Here is a 23,885-nt window from a genome sequence, read left to right as displayed (position 1 = left end):
ACACCGCCACACACACACACACACTCACACCCCACCACACACACTCACACCCCACCACCACCACATACACATACACACACCCCACCACCACCACACACTCACACACTCACACGCACACCCCACCATCACCACACACACACATACACCACCACACATACCCCACCACAAACACACACACACTCACACCCCCTCACCACCACCATACACACACACACAGCCCACCACCACCACATACACACCCCACCACACACACCATACCACATACACATACCCCACCACCACCACACACTCACACACCCCACCACACACACCATACCACATATACACACCCCACCACCACCACACACACACCCCACACACACACACACTCACACTCACCCCCACCACCACCACACAAACCCCCCCACCACACACACATACACCACCACACACATCATACCACATACACACACCCCACAACCACCACACACACACTCACCCTCACTACCACCACACACACACACCCCCACCACCCACCACACACACAGATACACCACCACACACACCGTACCACATACACACACCCCACCACCACCACCACCACACACACACCCACACACACCCCAGCACCACCATACACACACAGACTCTCACACACACCCCACCACACACACACACACAAACCACCACACACAAACACACACACCCCTATACACACACCCACACCCCACCACCACACCCACACACACTCTCTTTCACACACCACACTCAAGGCAAACGTGAAATACAGCCAGGCCCTGAATGAAAGTGCAGTGCCCAAGGGAGTCTCTCTCCCATCTAAACTCAGGACGTCATAAAAGCACAGCCTGAAGGCGGAGCCTCTGCATGCTGGGGGCCGAAACTACAGTGCCTGGGAGGTAGGAGGCAGGAGAGAGAAGAGCGGGCATCTGGGGGAGTGGCACCTGCAGCTACCTGGACCGGACTCCGCTGTAAGAAGACAGGTGAGGGACGTCGGGGAGGCGTGACTCGGCCTGCCCAGCCTGGCCCGGGACTGCCAGGAGGCAAGTCAGGAGCCTGGGACTCCACCACTCCTTCCCCCTCACCCTCATGTGCCACTCGTCAGCGAGACCTCAGCTCCAGCCCCAAACATCCTCCAACCCACCTTCTCCTCCCGCTGCCCCGCCGCCCAGCCTGGCCCCACGCAGCCCCGTCACTGCTCTCCGGTGGCCGCCTCTGTCTGCTCGCCACCCAAAGCCACAGCCTCAGCAGGTCACGTCACCCACTCACAGACACCCCCGAAGGGTGTCTCACTGAGACCTGGCCCACCGCTGCTCTCTCACACCCACCGGGCCCTGGTCCCTGCACCCCTCACCACACGGTCAGTGCCAGGTTGGCTCTTCAGCCCTTCTCGGCCTCAACACAACCATCGTGCTGGGCCATCGGCTCACTGTTCCTTCCTAGATTCCAAATTGTCACCACGTACAATTCTCCTGCTTGTCTGTCTTCTCTGGAATGTCAGCGGTGCACTCTTAGGGGCTGAGCTCTGTGCCCCACAAATTGCTATGCTGAAGCCCAAACCCCAGTGCCTCAGAATGTGACTGTATGGAGACAGGGCCTTTGGAGGGGTGATTAAATTAAACTGAGGCCATCATGGGGGCTCTAATACAATCTGACTGACATCCTTAAAGGAGGGGATTAGGGCACAGAGAGACACCAGGGACATCTGCCCACTGAGGAGAGACCACACGAGCACACAGGGAGAGGGTGGCTGTCTGCAAGCCAAGGAGAGAGGCCTCAGAAGAAACTAAACCTCCCCACACCTTGATGTTGGTCTCTCACAGCTTACAAGGCTATACGAGCATAGATTTCTGTGGCTGAAGACCCCAGAATATTTTGTTATGGCAGTGCCAGCAAACCACCCCAGGGAAGGCAGAAGGCTGAGCAGTCCCCAGAAGCTCTCGGGGAGGCTGTGGCCACAGAGCACCAGGGCCTGAATTGCCCATGTCCTGAAAGCTGAACCAGAGTCCCATCAGGACAGAGCCAAGACCTCAGAGGCCAGAGAGAGGACGTGACAAGCCCAGCCCGCAGGCGAGCTCCAGCCACAGTTTTGTCGCCTGCCAGTAGGGTCCTGTGTCTCCACAGCAGAAGAGAGAAGCAGACCACCCCCACCCCTGCCCCCCAACCCAGCCGGCCCCTGGCTGGTGTTCTGGCAACACCCTCCACTCCCACCCCAGGGAAGGGCGGCCACTCTGAACCATCCAGACTGCAGCCTCTCGGAGATTCATTTCTTTCCTCTTCAAAGCATTACAGATTGATTGCCAAGTCTTGCTGTAAATCAAAAGAAAGTCACTACTCATTACCTACTTAGAATTCCCCGAGTTCTTCCTGGGAAACCATTTCTCAGCTGTTTGATCTCTGAGCCACCAGCACTATCTCCAGGCACGCCACCCATCACGGCAGCCACCAGACACTTTCTTCTTCTGGGCTCCTTTCTCAGCACCTAGATGAATTTTTACCTTTCTCCAGTTTCAAGAAGAGCTGCCAAGATAAATGATTCAAAGACTCCAGCTCATGCTGAAAATATATGGACTGCATAGAGCCTATTCAGAATAACCCCCGCTGGGGGAAAAGGCTCCGACCACACTGTTATCCCACGGGTAACGCTGGCAGGTGGGCCCCTGCACATTCCTTCCTGTGTCCCTTCACCTGCACGACAGTGACACTGGTCCATCTGCAGCCAGCACCAGCTGCCCATGCCTCGGTCAAGCCCCTCCTACCCCTCAGCAGAATGTCACCCATGGCCCTAGGGATATACGCCAGCTGTGGCTAGTGGGAACAAGGAGATATCCCATTTTTCAAACTGTGAATGCAGGAGGACCCTCTTTCCCCAGTCCTGCAGCTGGTAACTCTTTCCCAAGAGACCCCTACCCACGAAAGGGCTGCTCACCACCCAAGGGGGCAGGGCCCAGCCAACAGCAGCCTCCCCCACCCAGGGTACCCATCTCCACAGCCAACAGCCCAGCTCTAGATCAAGCAGTCCAACCCCACTTCTCTTGCTGGGATGAACATCAAGACAAAGTAGAACAGAAGAAACAAGCCCAGCAGGCCCCAACCCTAAAAGCTACCAGGTGCCTGCCTGTGTAGGGGGCTGGATGGGCAGGAATGTCCACCAAGAAGCCATGGTCAACCCAGGCTGGAGGGATAGGTACAGCACGCCCAGCCCTGGCCGGGACACCCAGGCCACTGTGCTGCTCCTGAAGGTCAGGACATGAGAAGGGCCGCACCCCAGGCCTGGACACAGAAGGCAGGGGACTGTCACTCAGCAAGCGAGGGGACCCAAGGAGCAGTCAGGAGTGCAGCCCGGTGCTGTGGGTGAGACACATCTGAGGAGGATGCCAGGCAGGGGGTGGTGGTGGGAAGCACAGATGCAGGATGCTGGAGCAGAGCGGGGATGAGGAGTGGCCACCGCAGAACTGGCCTTTCCAGCGAAATGGTGGAATTAACATAAACGCAGCCCGCTGAGTCTGGGGGCAGCGGTAACCACACCAGGTTCCTGCAGGTGCTGGCTGGGGGATACCAACCTTTTGCCCAGGGCCATGACCGAGGGCAGAGCCATCGTCTTATTCTCCTTGGAGAAGCAAGGGACAGAGGGAACTTGAGTCGTGACAGTGCAGGGGCCTGAAGGAACCCAGGACGCTCCACAGGGACAACAGGTGAGCCCAGAGCCCTGGCCTGAGGTCGGTCACCAACACTGGCCTTGGATCCCAGCCAGGCAGTGGCAGCCTGGTTCCCAGACATCCTCATGTCCTCCAAGCCTCAAGCACAGCATGCGGAAAGTCCCAGGTCCATGGGAGCTGCAAGAGCCCATCTCCTGACCGTCTACCCAACCCTGCACCCTTCTTCCCCTGTTCTGGGGCAGCTGTGGGAGGAAAGGCCATGGCAGGCCTTTCCACAATCAGAGAAGCTCAGAGGTGCACCTGCCCACCCTCCAGGCCAGGGACCAAGGGGAGCCCGGGCGCAGGGCACAGAGGCCGGCCTGGCCCAGCGTGGGTGGAGGTGGGGGCACTCCTGCATGGCACCTGATGTTGGAACCTCTAAGCGGGAAAGCCTCTCTGTGGTTCCACCATCAATTGCCTCTGGGTTTTAAAAGCACACAAGTCAGCTGGCAGATACGGAAACGGGCTTTCAGAGTTCCTGGATTAAACCCTTCATGACATCTACAGAATTCAGAGCTGGCAGGGAAAAACTCCCAGCCCAGAATAATTGATCCCACAGGGAGCATCTTTGTGCACCAGAATGTAATAGGTCTGGATGAGAATATTCTAAAAACTGTACCAAACCTTGCAGCAAAATCGCAACTGTTTGGTTGTTTGGGGATCCAAACTGAAATAATGGCTCTTGCAAGGTAATTTCTCACTGGACGCTCCTGAGACCCTGAGTGATTGTTCTGATCATCAGACCCAGGCAGGGAAGACTGCCCTCCAAGGTGGGCCCCTGACCCACACACAGCACCCCTCCCCATTCCTATCTATCTGCCATGGGGTTCCTCCTATACAGAAAAGCAGAAAAGCTACTCCCTGGTGTGCTTGAGGGCCAGGACCTACTCAGAGGCCTGGGGGCACCTGCCTGGTAACCTGTAAAGGAGTGAAGTTGACCAGAGATTTATCCACAAAATGAGAGTGGCCTTTTTTTTTTTCTTTTTCTCCCATAGTCTTTCCATTTTTCTTGAAATACATGACCCCTTTGACTATCTTTTCTCTTCCCATGTTTTTATAGAGACACTGGTATCTGAGAAATCTTTCTCAACTATGAAACAGCCAGTGGCATGAGAGCCACGAGAAAAGGCGGGGGCGGGGTCTGCCTTAGTGCTGGGGGAGGCAGCAGGGCTCTGCCCTATGGGCTGCTGCTCTGTGGGAGCTCCGGTCCAAGAATACTATTAATTTCAATGTCTAGGGAAACCCAGAGAAGTTTCCTGATTTTTAATTGCTAAACTAGAGTGACCAAAACAAAACAAAATCTCATTGTGTGAGTTAACTAACTCTGCCTATGCCCTGGGTCCAGCCCAAAGGGCTACCCACCAGTATAAACCTCTGGATTTGGACAGGGTAGAAAATAGTGGGGACACCAGAGGTTCTAACCCCTCTCCTACAAGACCTTAACCTGACAGAAGTTTATGGAAGCCCACAGGGGCTGCAGGCCAATCTCACCAGGGCCCCAGGGGGAGGCAGGCCAGCTCGGGGGTATGGCCTAAACCAACTCCAGCAGCAGCCAGGGCTGGGGAGATGTCTCCCACTGCCAGAGGGCGGAAGCCCGCTGCACCCCCGGTGTGGCTCACGCCCTCCTCAGCACCTTTGAGTGGCTCATCTTGACAGTGAATCCACAGGCAACCCTAACCTTCCTCTCCTTTTCTTCTGGGCCCGAGCCATTTCAACAGCACCCAGCATCTCAGGGTCAATCAGATGGCTCTCAGCTGCGCAGAAGGAGCCAAAGTGAATCTCCCTGTGGGAAACGGAGGAAGTCTAAAAGCGAGTCTCGAGCCCATGTTTTTATGGGATCCACAAGGACAGCACATCTGAAGAGCAAGAGCCGACAGTCATGGATGGAGAAGGGGCCGTAATAGGGAGGGGCTCTCCAAGACCACAGGCATGGTGGCCAGGTTATAAGATGGGTGTATTTGGGAGGAGCAAAGCTTCTGGAAGGGGGTGGCAGGAAGTGAATGGGAAGACAAGCCTGCAAAGTTCCCACCAATGCAGAAGTGTAAGAGAAAAGATGAGAGCCCCAAGACAATGGCCAGTGACCCAATACCTGTGGAATGAGGCCCTAAATGAAGGCCCTGAGAAGAAGAAAGGTTTCATTGTTCAGATTACAGAATCAGTTTCTAGACCATTCGGGAGCTCGTAGGGACAACCCCAGGCTTGTCTACACAGCTGTTGGCACCCAATGGGTCACCACGTTAGCGCCTATTACTAAGAAGAAAGGAAGCCACAGAAAGATGGGGGCGTGAAACCTGTCCAGGGTGACATGATAAATAATTCCATCACAGGTCTCAGATAACATGACCTGGGGGATAAATGCCTGAGCCTGGGGAGTGACCAGCGGGATAACAGACAGGAAATACAGAGCGCGTGACACACTCACTTGAGAGTGCGTGCGGCCACCGCCTCTGGCCTGTCCTTGCTGGTGGCCCAGCTGTTCCTGACTCCACAGAGCTGCTGATGACATCACCGGACCTGTCACCTGGATCACAGTCGACAGGCTGTGTCCTCCAGCACCTTGTCTGGTCTGTGTGCAGGTGTGACTGCTTCTTTTCTTGACGCTTCACTGGCCCAAGTCAGAACACACCTGACTGGAGTCCTGCCACTTGAGCTGTGCTGCCCTCTGCACACACACACGCCGCCTGGCTAGAGAGCGGTCAGCTAACACCAAGCCCACTCACACCTCTCTCCAGGTGCTGCCTACAGGGCTCCCACCCAGCTGGTGAGGCTGGCGGAACAGTTACTCCTGGAGTCCGGCTGAAGCACAGAACAGTGCAGAGACAGATCCTTGGGAGATACTGCTGCACTCAAGAATCCTGTAAGCGGGACTCCCCTGGTGGCTCAGTGGTAAAGAGTCTGCCTGCCAATGCAGGAAACATGGGTTCAATCCCTGATCCAGGAAGATCCCACATGTTGTGGAGCAACTAAGCCCGTGGGCCACTATTAAGCCTGTGCTCTAGAGCCCGAGAGATGCAACTGGTGAAGCCCGTGCGCTCTAGGGTTCCTGCTCCGCAACAAGAGCCACCACAGTGAGAAGCCTGTGTACCACAACTAGACAAAAGCCTGCACAGTAACGAAGACCCAACACAGCCAAAAATAAATAAACAGAAAATTAAAAAAAAAAATCCTATATGCATACGGCAAGAAAATTAACAGCTCCCTAGAAAGGAAAACCATATGATTTGCCTAAGGTCTTCAGCAACAATGAAGGGAATGTGTTCAAAGAACAGAGATTCAATACCTGGGAAGCCATCCTTCACATAGGAGGCAAGGAAAGGATCTTCTGACGTTCAAGGTTAAACTAAATGCTTTAAAGCAGGGGTCCCCAACCTCCGAGATCTAATGCCTGATGATCTGAGGTGGAGCTGATGTTATAATAATAGAAATAAAGTGCCCAATACATGTAATGTGCCTGAATCATCCCCAAGCCATTCCCCCACCCTGGTCCGTGGAAAAATTCTTTTCCATGACACTGGTCCCTTGTGGCAGAAAGCTTGGGGACTGCTGCTTTAGAGGAAAGGGGGAACACAGGGCAAAATACGGGTCCACACTGGATTCAGCAACAGTGACAACTAAATAACTATGAACCTAATTAACTTTTTAACAGAGGTAGAGAATGGAGAGAAATACAGGTCATTTTTTCTTAATTTAAAGATATATTCTACAATAAAAGTGGAATGCATAAAAAAGAACAAAGGAAATTTCACCAACTTTCCAAAGACAAAAAAATTTTTTTCCCAAAGCCAGAACAGAAACCAGAATGTGCCAAAGGAGACTCTGATGAGAAATCAAACATATCGGTCATCACCACAAATGGCATTGGCTCTCCTAACACTTAGAGGGGCTCCATTTGGAACAGATAAACGGCAACCAATGAACAAAGTTTAAAATAAAGGAGTAAGCCAAGATATATTAGGCAAATTTCACAAAGAAAACATTTAATGGCAAAACCACTATCAGTTTAAGTCAGATTTAAGACGAAAAGGATTAATTAGGTCAAAATGGTTCTTAAAAGCCATAAAAAGGTAAAATATCACAATAATGTCATAATCATCAAGCTTTAGGCATCAAACAACTTGGGATGGAAATGAACAAAACAAGAGCTACTAAGACTCACAAAGAGAATCATAAAACCATTTCTCTTAATCTTAAATATAAAAAATAAGGAAGGAGCCAGAGGATTGGAATAAGATAAGAGATCTGATTTAATGTACACCAAAGTCAGTAATATACAAATTAAAAAAATAGTTTCTAGTATTCCATAAAATACTGACCAAAAAGACGTCTACACAGGTCACAAAGAAAAATCTCAAAATTTACATAGACCACAATCTGTCACTACAACGGTGATAAAACCAGAAACTAATAACAAAAAGTTAACAAACCACATTTACCTAAAAATGAAAAGAAATGCTTTTCGTTTATTTCTGGGGTTAAAACATGAGTCAATCAAAACCTCTTAGGATATGGTCAAGACAGTATTTAAAAACATAATAGCTAAAATTCACATATTATTAAAGAAGAAAAAACAAAAAACTAAGATTCAGCTAAACAAATTAAAAGACGGATGTTCAAAACAAGGTGAGGAAGTGGGGGGAGAAAGGAACCAATATTGAAACTAGGAATCCATGAGTTAGACAAGCAGAACCAATAAATATGTTTAATAGCTGGTTTATGACAATACCAATAAAACTGATACAGTTTTAGCAGTGCTAATAATCAATAAAAAAGAACAAGAATGAGAAAGGAAATACAACTATAGTTACAGAGAATTTGGGGGTGGGGGTGGGGGCCATGCTCTGTGGCTAGCAGGATCTTAGTTCCCCAATCAGGGATTGAACCCGGGCCCTGGCAGAGAACCACTGTGTCTGAACCACTGGACCACCACGGAATTCCCTAGAGAATGTCGTTTTTAAAATTAGGAGAATAAAACTGATAACTTGCTTCTAAGAAGTTCAAAATTCTTGATGAAAACAAAAACTTTCCAGGAAAATGTACTGTATTGACTTGAAGAAGGATAAAGTCAGAATAAAACATCCTCTGCGAGAAACTTAAAAAGGTATCAGAGAAATTCTCCCGAAAGAAACAATCGGTTCTGACAGCATCAGAAGACTTCTTTATACCTTCAAGGAGCAGACAGCCCCGACGCTTTCTAAATTGTTAAGATGGATCAATTTAGAAAGTGGAGCGCTTCCCAAATCATGATCTCAAAGAAACAACACAGCGAAAGAAAAAATAGAAGTATACCTCAATCCCTTATTTTGGAACCTACATACAATGCTAGTAAAAGAATATCATCAAAACCACCATTATGATGCTCACTACCTACACTGTTCTATATAGTGCACATGTATCAATCAACTCACCAAATCCTCCCAACCACCCTATGAAGTGCTATTATTATCCCTTCTTCCAGACGAGGAAACCATGGCACAACTGTGACCCTAACCCAGGACACCAGTCTGCAGAGACCATGCCCTAATCACCAAAGTACCCTGCCTCCCCTTTCAGTCCTGCAGCTTATTAAAACAGGAATCTACCACAACAAAGTAAGGCGTACCAGGGATGCCAGGCTGGCTCTCCACTGGGAAGTCTGCTCACAAAATTCATCTAAGGGACACCCAGTCTTGGTATCTGATACTGTGCTCCAGTAAAAGCAACCAGGGCTTGTCAGAGAAATGGCTGATTTGAGGGATGGAGCAGGAAATATACAAGATGAGCCTGGAGCATCCTGCAGGGCCAGAAAGGAAGGAAGCACTCAAGAAGCAAAATTATGGGGTATATCAGAGGGACAAAGGAGCCTAATGAAAGAACCCCCAATGGCCAAGCTGGAACGATTTAAGCAATAACATAGTGTAATATTGGTTTATAACCCAAGGTATAAAACACAATATCTATGAATCCATACAGATAGAAGCAAATAAGCCACCGAATAAACAGGAAACAAGAGACAAATCTCCCTTACAGAAGAATTATAAACAGTGTATGTAGAAAACTCCCCACTCAAGGAGACAGAGCATAACGCCCCTTAAGCATCAGCTGCATACTGTGACTTCCTTCTGAAGAATACAGTACGGAAAGTGGGAAAACAAGTATGTTTACAGTGGAAAGATTCGACAGACACTGCCTCAGTCGGGTGATCAAGGTCAGTATCAGTGATGAGTCAGGTCACGAGCATGTACTCTCACAATGATGACATATAAAAGTGGCCCTTTACCTTTGGGGTCCTCCTCCCAATGACACATACCTCCAGTCTAACCAGGAGAAAAACATCAGAAAAACTAAAACAGGGACGGTCTGCAAAATACCTGACCGCTCAAAACTTTAGGTCACTGAAAACAGGGAAAGTTGTAGAAATTGCCGCAAGCCAGGGGAGCCTACAGAGAAGGCGATGGCACCCCACTCCAGTACTATTGCCTGGAAAATCCCATGGACAGAGGAGCCTGGTAGGCTGCAGTCCATGGGGTTGCTAAGAGTCAGACACGACTGAGCAACTTCACTTTCACTTTTCACTGTCATGCATCAGAGAAGGAAATGGCAACCCACTCCAGTGTTCTTGCCTGGAGAATCCCAGGGACGGGGGAGCCTGGTGGGCTGCCGTCTCTGGGGTTGCACAGAGTCGGACACGACTGAGGCAACTTAGCAGCAGCAGCAGGGGAGCCTAAATGTAATGTGGGATCCTGGAACAGAAGAAAGTTATTAGGTAAAAGCTAAGGAAGGAATTCCCTGGTGGTTCAGTAGTTAGGACTCAGGGCTTCCACTGCAGGGGGCACGGATTCGATCCCTGGTCAGGGAACTAATATCCCGCATGTTGCACTAGTGCAAATAAATAAAAGAAATAAAAGATATTACGGAAATTGGAATAAAGTATGGACTTTCAATAATGATAATGTATCAACACTGTCCATTAGCTGTGACAGTGTATCACAAGCACATAAGTGATAGGGGAAAAAGAGAACTGTCTGTAATATTCCTGTAACTTTTCTGTGATCTAAAACTGTTCTGAAGTTAAAAGTTTATTAACTGCTTAAAACACAGAGACAAAAGGCTGATAAAATTCAACATCCTTTCCTGATAAAATCTCTTAGCAAGCCAGGAAGAAAACACTACTTCCTTACACTGATGATAAATATTTATCAAAAATCAACAGTCAGCACCAGGTTCAATGGTGACATACTAGAGGCAAATCCATAAAGATGCCAACCAGCACTACTGTTATTTAATGGGTTCTCCAGGGGCAATTCCCCTGGCATGTGAAAAGAAAATGCCTATTTCTGTTGGGTTTGCCCCCAAAAGCCCTAATTACAGTTGCATTAACCAGGGTGCATATTTGCAGAAGCCCTTCCCTCCAGTTCTTTGCTGAGCTTTCTGGCTGAATAGCAAGCAGTCTAGTTTCTGTCCTGAAAGTGAAAGTGTTAGTCGCTCAGTCATGTCTGACTCTTTTCGACCCCATGGACTGTAGCCTACCAGGGTCCTCTGTCCATGGGATTTCCCAGGCAGGAATACCGGAGTAGGTTGCCATTCCCATCTCCAGAGGATTTTCCTGACCCAGGGATCTAACCAGCGTCTCCTGCATTGCAGGGAGATTCTTAACAGTCTGAGCCACTTACCAGACACTTGGTTTATGTCGTAAATGTGCCCATTTCTCAGTTATTTTTCAATCAAAATGAGCCATCCAGGCTTCAAGCCACAGATCCCCACAGCCTTCCAGCCTCCAGGGCCACCTACACTCCAGACACCAGACTCTGCAGAGCCTCATAGTTCCCCTCTCTGATACTGGGTGGCCCAGGGTGAGGTCAAGTCTGTTCAGAATTCCAGGAATTCTCCACCCAAGACAGCTCTGACTTCTCAGAAAGGGCTCAGCTTGAATACCAAGGCATGCACCGCTGGTGGGGGGGCAGGACTCATGGACGGCCTTCCTGAGGGGTGCACCGAACAGACGGGGGTTTCCTGACCCCTTCGTGGTGGGCTGTGTGTGGTCCATCTCCAACAGCCGAGGAAGTGCTGGCAGGAAACCCGCACCGGCCTCACAGCACAAGGCAAAGAGCCGGTTTGGCCACACCAGACCTGGGGGTCTCAGCGGGCCAGGCCACAGCCGCATCCCTCAGGATGGTGGGCGACAGTGAATCATGTCTGCTGTGGAGGGTGTGAGACACTCACTGCCCCGACAGCAGCCAGACCCACGGAGAGGGCCCATTACACCTGTACTTACCTAGCAGCTCTAGTCTCAGAGGTTGCCTGGACCCAGGCCTGCCCCAGAGGCCCCAGGCAAAAGTCTAGTAGCTTCCCAGGGTAATAAACAGAGGGCAGTCTCATGGAGGCCCAAGCTTGTCCAGGCTGAGACCACATTGGGTTGGACCACTCCAGGTAACATCTCCAGACCCTCCAGGAAAGCAGGAAGCAATAAGGGCCTCTTGGTGTCTGCATCATCGATGAAACCTGGATCTCCAGCGAGACCCACGGGGTGGCCAAAGACACACAGGGCCATGCCTGACCACCGTGCTGGCAGGGAGAGCCCTGGGCAAGACCCAGAGGAAGAGGAGAACCATGCAGGCCCAGGTCTATGAGATGGCCCCTCAGGGGCCACGAGGTGCACCACGAGGGACGGGCAGAGAAAGAAGAGGGCCATAGGTCGAGAGCGGGAGACGCAGCTTCTGCAGATCTGAGAAGCTGGCCAGACCAGTGAGGGCGGGGTGGCACTGCAGAGAATTTGGCAGTGGGGTGCAGGGCAGTCAGGATCAACTGTGCAGGCAAGGCCTGGGTGGGAGAGAGACCTCTCCACACCTGCCTACGCTCTCTGCAGCCACAATCACCACGGGTTCATAGGGTTGTGAGGCTTCCGGTAAACTCTCCCACCTTCCAATTATCCTCACTGGAGTAACATTTTCTAATCCTCAGGAAAAACAAACAACAGGCCTTGTTTAACAAGAACACAGCAAGGGTTTTTTTTTTTTTTTCTTTTTTGCAGCCCATTCCCTGGGGTGGGTAAACTGAAAGCTCAACCACCAGATCCAGCGAGCGACACATGGCTGGAGGGAGTTCACGCGTGAGTGTATGGTGTGGCGTGGGGTATATGTGTGCTGTGTGTGTGGGGGGTGGGGCGTGTGGGTGTGGTATGAGCAGTGGGGTGTGTGTGCATATGACGGGATGTGAGTCTGTGAGGGAGTGTGTGTTGCAGTGCAAGTGTGTGTGAGAGTATGTGGTGGAGTGTGTGTGTGTGTGAGGTGTGTGACGTGATGTGAGAGCTGGCGTGTGTGTGAGAGAATGTGTGGCAGTGTGTGTGTGTGTGGTATGAGTGCTGGGTGTGTGCGCATATGTGATGGGATGTGAGTTTGTGGAATATATGGTGTGGGGTGTGTGTGTGTGTGTATGGTGTGAGTGATGGGGAGTTTGTGGGAGGATGTGTTGCAGAGTATGTGGTGGAGTGTGTGTGCATGTGTGGGACATGTGGTGTGAGCAGTGGGGAATGTGTGTGTGGTGTAAGTGGTGGGGTGTTTGTGAGACAGGACATGTGGTAAGAGTGTGTGTGTGTGTGTGTGATATGAGTGGTGCGGTGTGTCTGTGTGACGTGTATGTGCAGGGGTTGCATATGGGGGGAGCCCCCCTGCAGCCCTGGGGAGAAGCCCCTCAGGCCAGGTCCCGTCTCCCCACCCCAAGTCCGGGCCCAGCGGGCACACGGAACACACAGAACTGTGACTTCCTCCCCCTGACCAAAGGGCAGGAGAAGCAAGGCCACTCTGAGTGCAGAGCGGCCCGGCCGGGCAGCTGGTCACCAACACGTGACTCAAAGAAGACAGGAGACTCTTACCGTGGGCTGCCGTCTGTGACGGGGCACAGGGAAAATCAGGCCCTGACGGGGGTCCCCAGACAGGGTCTGCCGAGAAGGACCCCAGCCAGGGGAGGAGGACAGCACTGTGCTTGTCTCTTGTGGCCCTCACAGACCCCTCTGCCTAGTCAGTGACACCCACAACCCCCGGGAAGCTGCCGGGAAAGGGCCCGAAACGCCCCCATTCACCGCTTGGAGAGAGAGAGAGCGCGCAATTTCAATTAAGGTCCCAGACTGTCAAAAAACGTCAAGTTATTAATCTCCTCGTGGCAAATGTGAACCTGGACCTGCTTACACAGCCAATTGAGCGTGCTCTAAATTAGTGTTTGCAGGTAATTGATTCAGCTGCCAGCCCCACGCCGGCCGCTACAAGCCGGTGACGCCACTAACATGAAATAATACGGGGCGGGAAAGCGCGCTGCCTGACTGGGCCTGCAGTCAGATGCCGTTAGCGCCCGATTTACCCAAACATTAACGTCTCATCGGTTTAATACAATTTACGACACCTCAATTGCGGAAACTGATTTTCATTTCCTCTGGAACCCTGCTCACAGGCACAGCGCGGAGGAGGGGGGAGTCTTAATAAATGGCAGTGAGTCGCTTCCATTTTTCTAATGTGCCCTGAAGATTTTATGACAAACCTTTGATGATAAAACAAGAAGACGAGGCTTAGAACTGGGTCTCCTGGCCAGCAGCCCCTGTCTGGGTCTGAGCACCACTGTGCTGGGGGTGGTGTGCCCTCCTTCCAGAAAATCAGTCCTGTCTCCTCCCCCTTCAATCCTGACATGCAAGGGCCCCTGTGCTTCTTGCCCTGAGTCCCCCCTTCTGTGGGCTGAGGCTTGGCCATGCTCCCAGAAGAACATCCAGAAGATTCTAGGGACACTTCCAACCAGGGGGTCAGTGGCCTGCAGGGAAGTCGCTGCCTTGGACCATCCCAGGCATCAGTCCAGCCTGTGTAATGAGCACCACACCTCCAGGGGAACCTCCACCTACTTCAGACGAGATCTCACACTCCCACTCAGTCAAGAGAAGAACGCTGAAGTTTACAGCCGGCAGAGAGGACAGGAGAAAAGTAGTTCAGGACATTTTCTTCTCTTGTGCACCCATCCATCTAACTCACCCAAGTGTATTTCCTGACACCAACTGTGGGGCGGACGCTGCAGATTAATGAGATGCTGGGCCCTCTAAGGGGAAGTTCCTAGGCTCCAAGGACACAGGCCACAAAACAGCATCCCGGGCCATGACAGACATGTGCCTGTGGGGACAGCAAGCCTGAGGCAGAGATGTGGGCCCACCTCACCACTGAAGACTGAGTGGTGGCACCGGCAGTAGGGGGTACCCTCCTCAAATCTGGCCAGGGACACCCCAAGATGCAACAGTGTCCCAGGACAGTTCAGTTCAGTCACTCAGTCATGTCTGACTCTTTGCGACCCCATGGACTGCAGCACGCCAGGCTTCCCTGTCCATCACCAACTCCAGGAGCTTGCTTAAACTCACGTCCATCGAGTTGGTGATGCCATCCAACTGTCTCATCCTCTGTTGTCCCCTTCTCCTCCACCTTCAATCTTTCCCAGGACAACCACCTTCCCATTGCCTCTAGTCGGGGAGGCAACATCATCTGCTCCCCAGGGTCACTTGTCCTGCCTCTCCCATCCCCCTTGCCCTTCAGGAACAGACTCCATCTCTTGTTCTCATCTCTGCCTTAGCTTTTCTCCAAGGGGAAAATCGCCCCCACCCTCCACCCCAGGAACCCCCTGCTCAGGGTTCAGGGACCCACAGATCAGATGCCCCCCTGCCCTGCCTGGCTGAGGCTGCAAGGGCAGGCACCGCTTCCCATCTGTATCCCCCATGGCCAGCCGCAGGGTGGGCAGAGCACACAGTAGGTGCACAACAGTGCACCCACCTGGCACTTGAGCTGGATTAATGCCCCTCATCACCCTCAGGGTGGCTGCTTCTGGCCCAGAGCCTCAGGATCATTTCTCGGAGGTGTGCCCTGATCCCCAGAGGAGGTGGCAGTGGGGCCGGCCTGGGACAGGTAGGGGGCAGGGGGCGGGGGGTGGTGGTGGGAGACCAAGCAGTGTGTAGTCAGATGTAAGCTCTCACCAGAGCTCAGCTTGTCAAGAGGCTCTCCTTCAAATGACAGCCAAATACAACATGTAGACGTTGAATCCCAACTCACACAGGCCAACTCAAAAAGCACAGCTTTAGACAATGTGACCTAGACACTTGTAATATTAAAGATGACTGTTAACTTAGTGGTTATGTGAAAAGGAAAAAAGTACCCTCATCTGCTGAGACACCCGCTGACGTATTTACAGGTGAGATGACTCCATGTCTGGGGTTTGGTTTTAAACACTCCAGCAAAACAAAACTAAACAAAAGCCCTGATGGGGACTTGGGTGTTCATTACACTCCTCTGTAGGTGCTGTTGTTCAGTCGCTCAGTCATGTCTGACTCTTTGGGACCCCATGGACGGCAGCCCGCCAGGCTTCCCTGTCCTTCACTATCTCCTGGAGTTTGCTCAAACTCATGTCCACTGAGTCGGTGATGCCATCCAACCATCTCATCCTCTGCAGTCCTCTTCTCCTTTTGCTTTCAATCTTTCCCAGCATCAGGGTCTTTTCCAGTGAGTCTACTTGGGGAGTATTTGAAATTTCTCATTAAAAGAAGAAGGAAAAAAAAAAGGCCTCTATTGCTTGGGTCAGGGAGTGAGGGAGCAGGAGGAGGTATTTCAAGTGGCTGGCCCCTGACCCAGGGCCCACACCCATAGGAATCCCAGGTCAGATAGCATGTTGCAGCAGGAGACCACAGGGAGCCAAGAGTCCTCCTCTGGCAGGAGTGACAGAGCTGGGTCCCTGAACACTCACCAGTTCTGTGCCCTCTCGTGGGAAGGCACAGCAGCGGGGCCTCTGAGGCCATGTTAACCTCTTATCTCCCAGGATAAGAAGAGAGAAATACAGAGGACTCCTTTACAGGTTATTATACTGGAGAAAAAGATGCCTACCTCCAAAGCCCAGGATGACAATGACCATGAATGTCCACGATGCCCACAGCTGACTCTGTCTGCACCTCACCCTCACCCTGAACTGATGAGGTGGGCTGTCAGAATAGGCTAGGGCTGTGGAGGCAGGCCAACCCCAAGGGCACCTCAGGTAGACTTGGGCCCTGCAAGGGGGGAAGGGGAGCAGCACCGAGCTCTTACAAGGCCAGGCAGGAAGGCGCAGCCCAGGATGGATGGTACAGGGTAAAACATTTTTTTTGTGCTCACAACATTTCTGACATCAAATAAGTGGGTTTTCCACACTAAGCAATTCTCCAGTTCTCTGTGACACCTTCTGACACTGACTGCAGGAGTTAGTTGCAGACGCCACAGATTAAGGGCTCCATACCACAAAACTGGCCCCTCTGCAGGCACCAAGCCCAAGCCCAGGCCCCTTTTACTAAACTCTGACTGATCAGCCTGAAATCAGGGGTTCCCACCAAGCCTTGCCTTGGGTTTCATAGTCTGCTAGCATGGCTTGCAGGCTCGGGAAAGTGCTTTACTTGCTACAACCACTTTATTATGAAAGATAAAACTCAGCAAGGGCTGAATGGGAGAGCAGCACAGGGCCAGGTGTCAGGGGAAGGGCAGAGCTTCCAAACCCTCTCCAGGGGCACCACCCTCCCACCACCTCCCCACGTTCACCAACCGAGATGCTTTCTGAACTCTGTGGTTTAGGGCTTTTATGGAAGTGCCATTACCTCCTTGGATACACGACTGATTAAATCACAGTCAGAACTCAGTCTCAATCTCTAGTGCCTCTCTCCTCCCACTCTGAGGGTCCTTCATTAATATAAGGGGCCTCCCTGAGGGCTCAGTTGGTAAAGAATCTGCCTGCAATGCAGGAGATCCCGGTTTGATTCCTGGGTCAGGAAGATCCGCTGGAGAAGGGATAGGCTACCTAATCCAGTATTCTTGGGCTTCCCTTGTGGCTTAGCTGGTAAAGAATCCACCTGCAATGCGGGAGACCTGGGTTCAATCCCTGGGTTGGGAAGATCCCCTGGAGAAGGGAAAGGCTACCCACTCCAGTGTTCTGGCTTGGGGAATTCCATGGACTGTGTAGTCCATGGGGTCACAGAGTCAGACATGACTGAGCAACTTTCACACTCACTCACTCATTAGTATAAACTCAGGTGTGGTGGAGAGGGGCTTATTGTAAATAACCATATGCTCCTCTCTATGAGGGGATCTCAAAGGTTTTACAAACTCTGTGCCAGGAACTGGTGGTAGAGACAAAACACGTATTTCTTATTATGTCACTCGCGGAAAAATGGCAGCCTCTTCAGTGTCCTCTCTCCACAGGATACGGGCTCCCAGGTCGTGTGGCCACTAGTGGGAGACTTGGGAATGGGGGCTTCCTGCCCCAGGAGGCGGGTGGGAAGGCAGCCACTGGGGCAGCTTGGGGCTGACTCCAGGGCTTCTTCATGCCCTGGGGAGCAGCCTGCTGACCCCTGGGTCCCGGAGTGGGGCTGAGGAACTGGCCGGGCCACACCCAGGATAGAGGGGCAGCCCCCGCCCCACCTCACGGCCCCCGGCTGGCAACGGGCTCAGCCACAGGACGACGGAGCTCTCCAGAACGCTTTATGAGCCACTTATCCATCCCTTGACCCAGTCGTCCAAGCACAGCAGACATAATGGCAGTGTTTACACATAAAAATGGCAAGCTGTTTTACTAGCGGCTTTCAGAGTCACAATAGCAGCTATTTGGTAAAGTTTCCCACAAATGGCAGAAAGTCCAAGAGTGGAATGCTGGGGCACTAAACCACCCTGAAAAGTAATCAAAGACCATTACCATCAAACACTCTGCCAAGAGGCAGGGAGGTGGCCCCATTGAGGAGAGAAATCCTCTCTGCCCACGACGTTGAGTCTGCCCCTAATCCCCGCTCAATCTGTGCGCCGGCCGCCGCGCCTCATCTGTTAACTCGCTCTGGGAACATCAATTACCGCTTTTTACATTTTAATCTTTACCCAGAGAAACACGGCAGCTTACCTTTCCATCTCATATTCTTTCATTCCCACTTTTACAGCCTTCATTACCTGGAGGACGGATATTAAGCAAAGACATTTGTATTAAGGAGATAAGTAACACTGCCTTATAAATAATGTATAGCACTTTTTCCAAAGAATCACTTCTTTAAAAAAAAGAAAGATATGTGCGCACAGTGGTGCAGAAATGTGACAAATTAGAACTCTTTTTTTTTAAAAGCTCCAAAGTCATACAGTTTATTTAAACCACTCCGGAGCACTTCTATTCAGCAGTCAATAAACACCTCGGCAGGCGAGTGAAGATTTAACCAAGAAGTGTTGGGTGAATACTTACTGCTCAGAAGGCCATGGCCACTATCCTAGAAGGTTTCCCTCCTTATAAAACACAGACAACAAGAACTGGAGCAACAGACTCCGTTGCTCCCAAGGATCCCCGTCCGTCTCCTGACACAGGGCTACAGAGGTCAGTGAGTAGGCAAGGGGCTGGCCCACTCAGCCAGACTCATTTTGGGAAATAAACTTTCTTCGGGTCAAGTGGAAAGGTCTGGGGAAAAAACATGTGAGGGTGTTTTCAGAAAATGTTTGATGGTAACAAATGTGCTTGATTCGTGGATAAGGACTACAGATTATTTTTTTTTAAGGGTTTTATTTATTTATTTAAACTTTCGGCCACACCCTGTGATATGTGGGATCTTAGTTCCTCAACCAGGGAGTGAACCCACACCCCCTGCATTGGAAGGTGGTCTCTTACCCACCGGGCCACCAGGGAAGTCCCAGGGACCACAGATTCTTTCACAGGAGCTGGGACGGTCAGGATGCCAGGAGGTAGAGTCCTATTCTCCCAGAAGCGGGTACTTCTTGTTGGGAAATTCTCTGACAGTGGGAGTTTTAAGGTGAGAAACTGGGGCAGAGCCTCTGTCCTGCGTGTCCTGTCCCTACTGGGGAACAGTAAGGAGCCAGCACTGTGCTTCCAGCCTGTAGGGGCACCCCTGCCTGCTGGTGTGGCCTGGGGACCAGTGCCACCCCGAGACCGTCCATCTCAACACTCCCCTCTCGGCCCTCACAGAGCAAGGCTGCTTCCCTGGCCCTCCCGAATGGCAGGTCCAACGAGCCAGCGCCCAGCTTACCTCCCGGTGGGCCTCACTGGAGATTTTATTGGTGTAGCGCAAAACCTCCAGCTCCATGTCCGTCTTGAAGACCCGGCTGCAGAGAGGAGAGAAACAAAGCAGCAAGTCAGTGACTTCCAGTGGGAGCTGGCCGACCCCTCCAGGGAGACCCTGCACTACACGCTGCACCACCTGAAGAGGAGCCTGGGGCTGCAGACGGGCTGCGTGGGCGTGGGGGTGGGCAGAGGATGGGCCACCAAGCCTCAGGGATAATAAACTGAGCTAGGCATGGCCCTCGAGACCCAACGCCAGCCTCAGGGGTGTGGGCTGTTTCCAGTGATGACATTGGAAAGCCACTGTGGGTAGCAGAAGCCCAGATTCTGTGGCCAGAGACAGCTTGCCTCATGTGGACTCAGTTTCCTCATCCATTAAATGGGAATACAGCTGCATGGTAACACTGCACGCATGCATGCTAAGTCCAGCTGTGTGTGACTCTTTGCAACCCTATGGGCTGTAGCCTGCCAGACTCCTCTGTCGCGGCATTCTCCAGGCAAGAATGTTAGAATGGGTTGAAGTGCCCTCCTCCAGCATGGCAAGGCTGCTGGACCTGAATCTCAAGTGTGCTGACTCCAGCACTCTGCCCAGATGGCTCAAGAGTTCTCCCATTTCCTCCTCACCTAGCCCACAGGTCAGGCAGCCTTGGAAAACCACGTGACTCAGGCCCCTAGCGTGAGACAGGGTCATGGTGGGAACAGGACGGGGCGGGAAATGCAACAAAGACACCCTGCCATCCCCTCAAGGTTCAAATGTGCCTCCTGCCAGCTGCACTCCAGGGGGGGTCCTCCTTATAAACTCACATTAGTTTGCCCAAATTTGGTTTGGTTTCTGGTCTCTGCAATCAATCAGGAGCCTAAGTCAGACTCCTGTAGAGAAGCTAAATAAATATTCATTTTCTATTTCTACTCATTTGAAATAAGCAACTGTAGGTCATGAACGGTTAAACAGCAGCTCATGAGCGTTTAAACAGCAGCCCGGTCCAGCCCTGACGTGCGTGGAGTCCTTGGTACATCCCTGATGGCCAAGGCTGGTCACTTTACGAAAGGTGACCTGGCTTCACCAAAGAGCCCACACGGCCACCTCTCCTCTCACAATGGGAACATGCTCAAGCCCCCTCAAGATCAGCATGGGAGGGGACTTCCCTGGTGGCCCAGGGGTTAAGAATCTGCCTTCAAATGCATGGGACCCGGGTTCCATCCTTGGTGGGGGAACTAAGATCCCACATGCAACAGAGCAGCTAAGCCTGTGCGCTGTAACTAGAGAGTCCGTGCACCGCAACTTGAGAGTCCGCGTTTTGCAATGGAAGATCCCTCGTGCTGCAACTGAGACCCGACACAGCCAAAAACAAGATCAGCACCGCATACTGTCATGGTGATAGATTAACGCCTGCCCCTCTGTCCAGAATGCACCTGGTCTAACCACTCTCCTCCTCTGAAGCCCAGTGGCTCTGAGCTAGTCTCAGCCAAGGTGGCTGAGGATGGCATGGAGCACCCATCTCCACCAGATGCAATCCCCAACACACGCTGTCTCCATGGTGCCCAGCTGGACAGCCACCAGCCATTTCTCATCAGGAAGGAAGGAAGGCATTGTACAGCACAAGTACACCTTCCTAAGCCTATAAAACCTTCTGGGGGAACGCGGGAAAGATCAACCACCCACCCACTGAGACTCTGTCCAAACAAACACTCCTTCTTTATTGAGGACCAGACCCGGAAGTCTCAGTCTGCTCTTTATCATCATAAAGGTACTCTGGCTCCACCTCCAGGTGCTGTGAGCAGTGCCACCTTGGGGAACCAAAAGCTGGCTCCTGTGCCCCGGAGGGTGAGGTCCAAATCCACTCGCAGGATAACCCAGGGGTCCCTGGTGCTTTGATCCTGCCCTACTTAACACCAGCCCTAAGATCTGTGAACGGGAGCGGAGCTCTCTATTCTCCGATGCAGTGATGACCAGAGTGACAACACCCGTGGGGACCAGGCCCAGGCTGCCCAGCCTCTGGCCCTCCACCTCTCTTCAGCCTGGTCCAGCGCTCTAGCTACACTCTTGCTGCCACTTAAACCCCTAGGCTCTGTGCCCATCCATCAGCACGAGCTTGGCCAAAGCCCCAAGAGGCACCAGCCCCAGCCCAGGCCTGTGTGTGTAGCACAGGAGGGCTGAATGGAAACCACTCGGCTGGGTGGACAGACGGCACCACCGCCACCGGCCTCCAGTCTCTAGGTCTGCCAGGATTCAGAGCAGAGCGTGCAGGCTGCTCTCAACCTCCCCCACCACGGAGACCTCCCAGGGCTCCTTCGCACACGAATGAACTCACCCCCTACCTCCCGGAGAACGCAGAGGCCGGTGGGCAGGTGTGCTCTTGCCTCTCCTCCAAACTCCCAAGCCATCCCTCCAGTGCGCGCCCCAACCCGGTACAAGGGAAGCGTGCCCTCTTATCAGTGAGACTCAGCCCCGCAAGATGCAAGCCTGGGCTCAGCACCTGCCACTCTTCCTGGAAGCTCCATGACTGCTCACCTCCTCCTCTGGCCAAGCTTTCTCCCCACCCCCTAGCCCCGTTTCCAGAAAGGAAACCCGGACAGTCCTTGCCCTGGGAGAAGAGCTTTTATGAGCCTCTTCCCTGGCTTGTCCCCTCTCCTTGTCTCCTTCAGGCCCCCGCCACTCTCCCAGTTCCCCAACCACCAATGTGTGGGATGATGACCTTCTCACAAGCCCAGAGGCATCAGTGACCTCCTGAAAGCAAGAGGCACCATGACGCCTGCCTCCACTGGCCCATCCTCAGCCGCCTCACCTCCTCCGTCTCTCTTGGGTCATCCCCTCCCTACCCCCCCACCCCACCCCCAAGCTTTGCCGCACAACCTGTTCCCAAACCCCTGGCTTGGATATAGGCCTCTCAGCTGCATTCTACCTGCAGGACTCGCAAGGCACTCCCAGCTCAGCGAGGGAGAGACTCCCACACTTCCATGAGCTCCCACCTCCAGCCACAGCTCCCCATCTCTACTGCCTAATACACAGACCTGGGCAACCTCTCTCTCATCACTCCAACGTCCAACTGATGACCAAGGGCTATGATCCCAACTCCACAACCTCTCGTGCTGCTCCTTTCTCTTTGCCCCACCCCTCTCTCTCCAGCCTGGACCACCTCTCCTAGCTCTTCTGGCTTCCAGCCCCGTCTGCTTCCTGGACCACAGCTGTGGCTCTTCAGGCAATGCAAATATGGCCAGGCATTCCCCAGCTTAAAACCTTTAGTAGTCCCCAGATGTCCAGACGAAGTTAAAACAAGGACCTATACTCAATATTTTGTAATAACCTACAAGGGAATATATGTGTGTGTGTGAAAAATAACTGGATCACTGTGCTGCATGCCTGAAACTAACATGACACTGTAAATCAATTATTGTTGTGGCTCAGTCGCTCAGTCGTGTCCGACTCTTTGTGGCCCTGTGGACTGCTAGCACGCCAGGCTTTTGTGTCCTTCACCATCTCCCAGAGTTCGCTCAAACTCACGTCCGTTGAGTCAGTGATGCCATCCAACCACCTCATCCTCTGTCGTCCCCTTCTTCTCCTGCCTTCAATCCTTCCCATCATCAGCGTCTCAACAACCCCATCTGGTGACCCTGAGGCTCTCCAGGGCCCACATGACCTATCTCCATCACCTAGCTACAGCCTCCTTCCCCGTCCCCAACCAGGGACCCCTCTGCCTGGAACTGGTTCTTGCCCTTTCATTCTCTGGCTTCCACCTGAAATGCCCCTTTCTCAGGGCTGGCTCCATCCAGTCCCTCACCAGGCAAAATTCCCTCCCTCTATTCCCTGTGCAGTAAGCGATCATGCTTGTAATTTCTTTTTCACTTAAGTCTCCCTTTAAAGTCCACAGTCCTGAAGAGCAGGGTCCCAGAGTCAGAACAGTGCCTGGCCCAGAGCAGACAGACAGGACCTGGGCATTAAAACCAAAGCTGGAAAACACCTTACTTCCAATCAGGAGAGAGAATGGCTCATCTCAAAAAGAAAAAGAGGCCTCCCCCATCTCGCCCACCCTGGGTTGTTCCCCAGGTCAGCGTGGGATGTCGCCCAGCCTGGCAAGTCCGAGGCAGGACGGGGAGACACAGCCTCCCCAGGCCTCAGCAGCCTACCCCCACCCCACCACT

At 52.3% G+C, this 23,885-nt stretch overlaps 1 protein-coding gene across 2 annotated transcripts in view; it reads right to left on the bottom strand.

The window, feature by feature from the left end:
* Nucleotides 1-23,885, bottom strand: part of PEPD (peptidase D) — a 119,150-nt gene that overhangs the window by 55,157 nt on the left and 40,108 nt on the right. For both annotated transcript variants that reach the window (XM_027515985.1, XM_027515986.1), the window contains exons 8-9: nucleotides 19,714-19,789; nucleotides 18,591-18,637 (exon numbers count right to left, since the gene is read on the bottom strand). In XM_027515985.1, coding sequence (XP_027371786.1) covers nucleotides 18,591-18,637; nucleotides 19,714-19,789 — 123 coding nt within the window. The remainder of the gene's footprint in view (nucleotides 1-18,590; nucleotides 18,638-19,713; nucleotides 19,790-23,885) is intronic.

The sequence above is a fragment of the Bos indicus x Bos taurus genome, chromosome 18, assembly GCF_003369695.1.
Source record: "Bos indicus x Bos taurus breed Angus x Brahman F1 hybrid chromosome 18, Bos_hybrid_MaternalHap_v2.0, whole genome shotgun sequence".
Taxonomy (NCBI): domain Eukaryota; kingdom Metazoa; phylum Chordata; class Mammalia; order Artiodactyla; family Bovidae; genus Bos; species Bos indicus x Bos taurus.
This window is presented reverse-complemented; position numbering and strand designations above follow the sequence as displayed.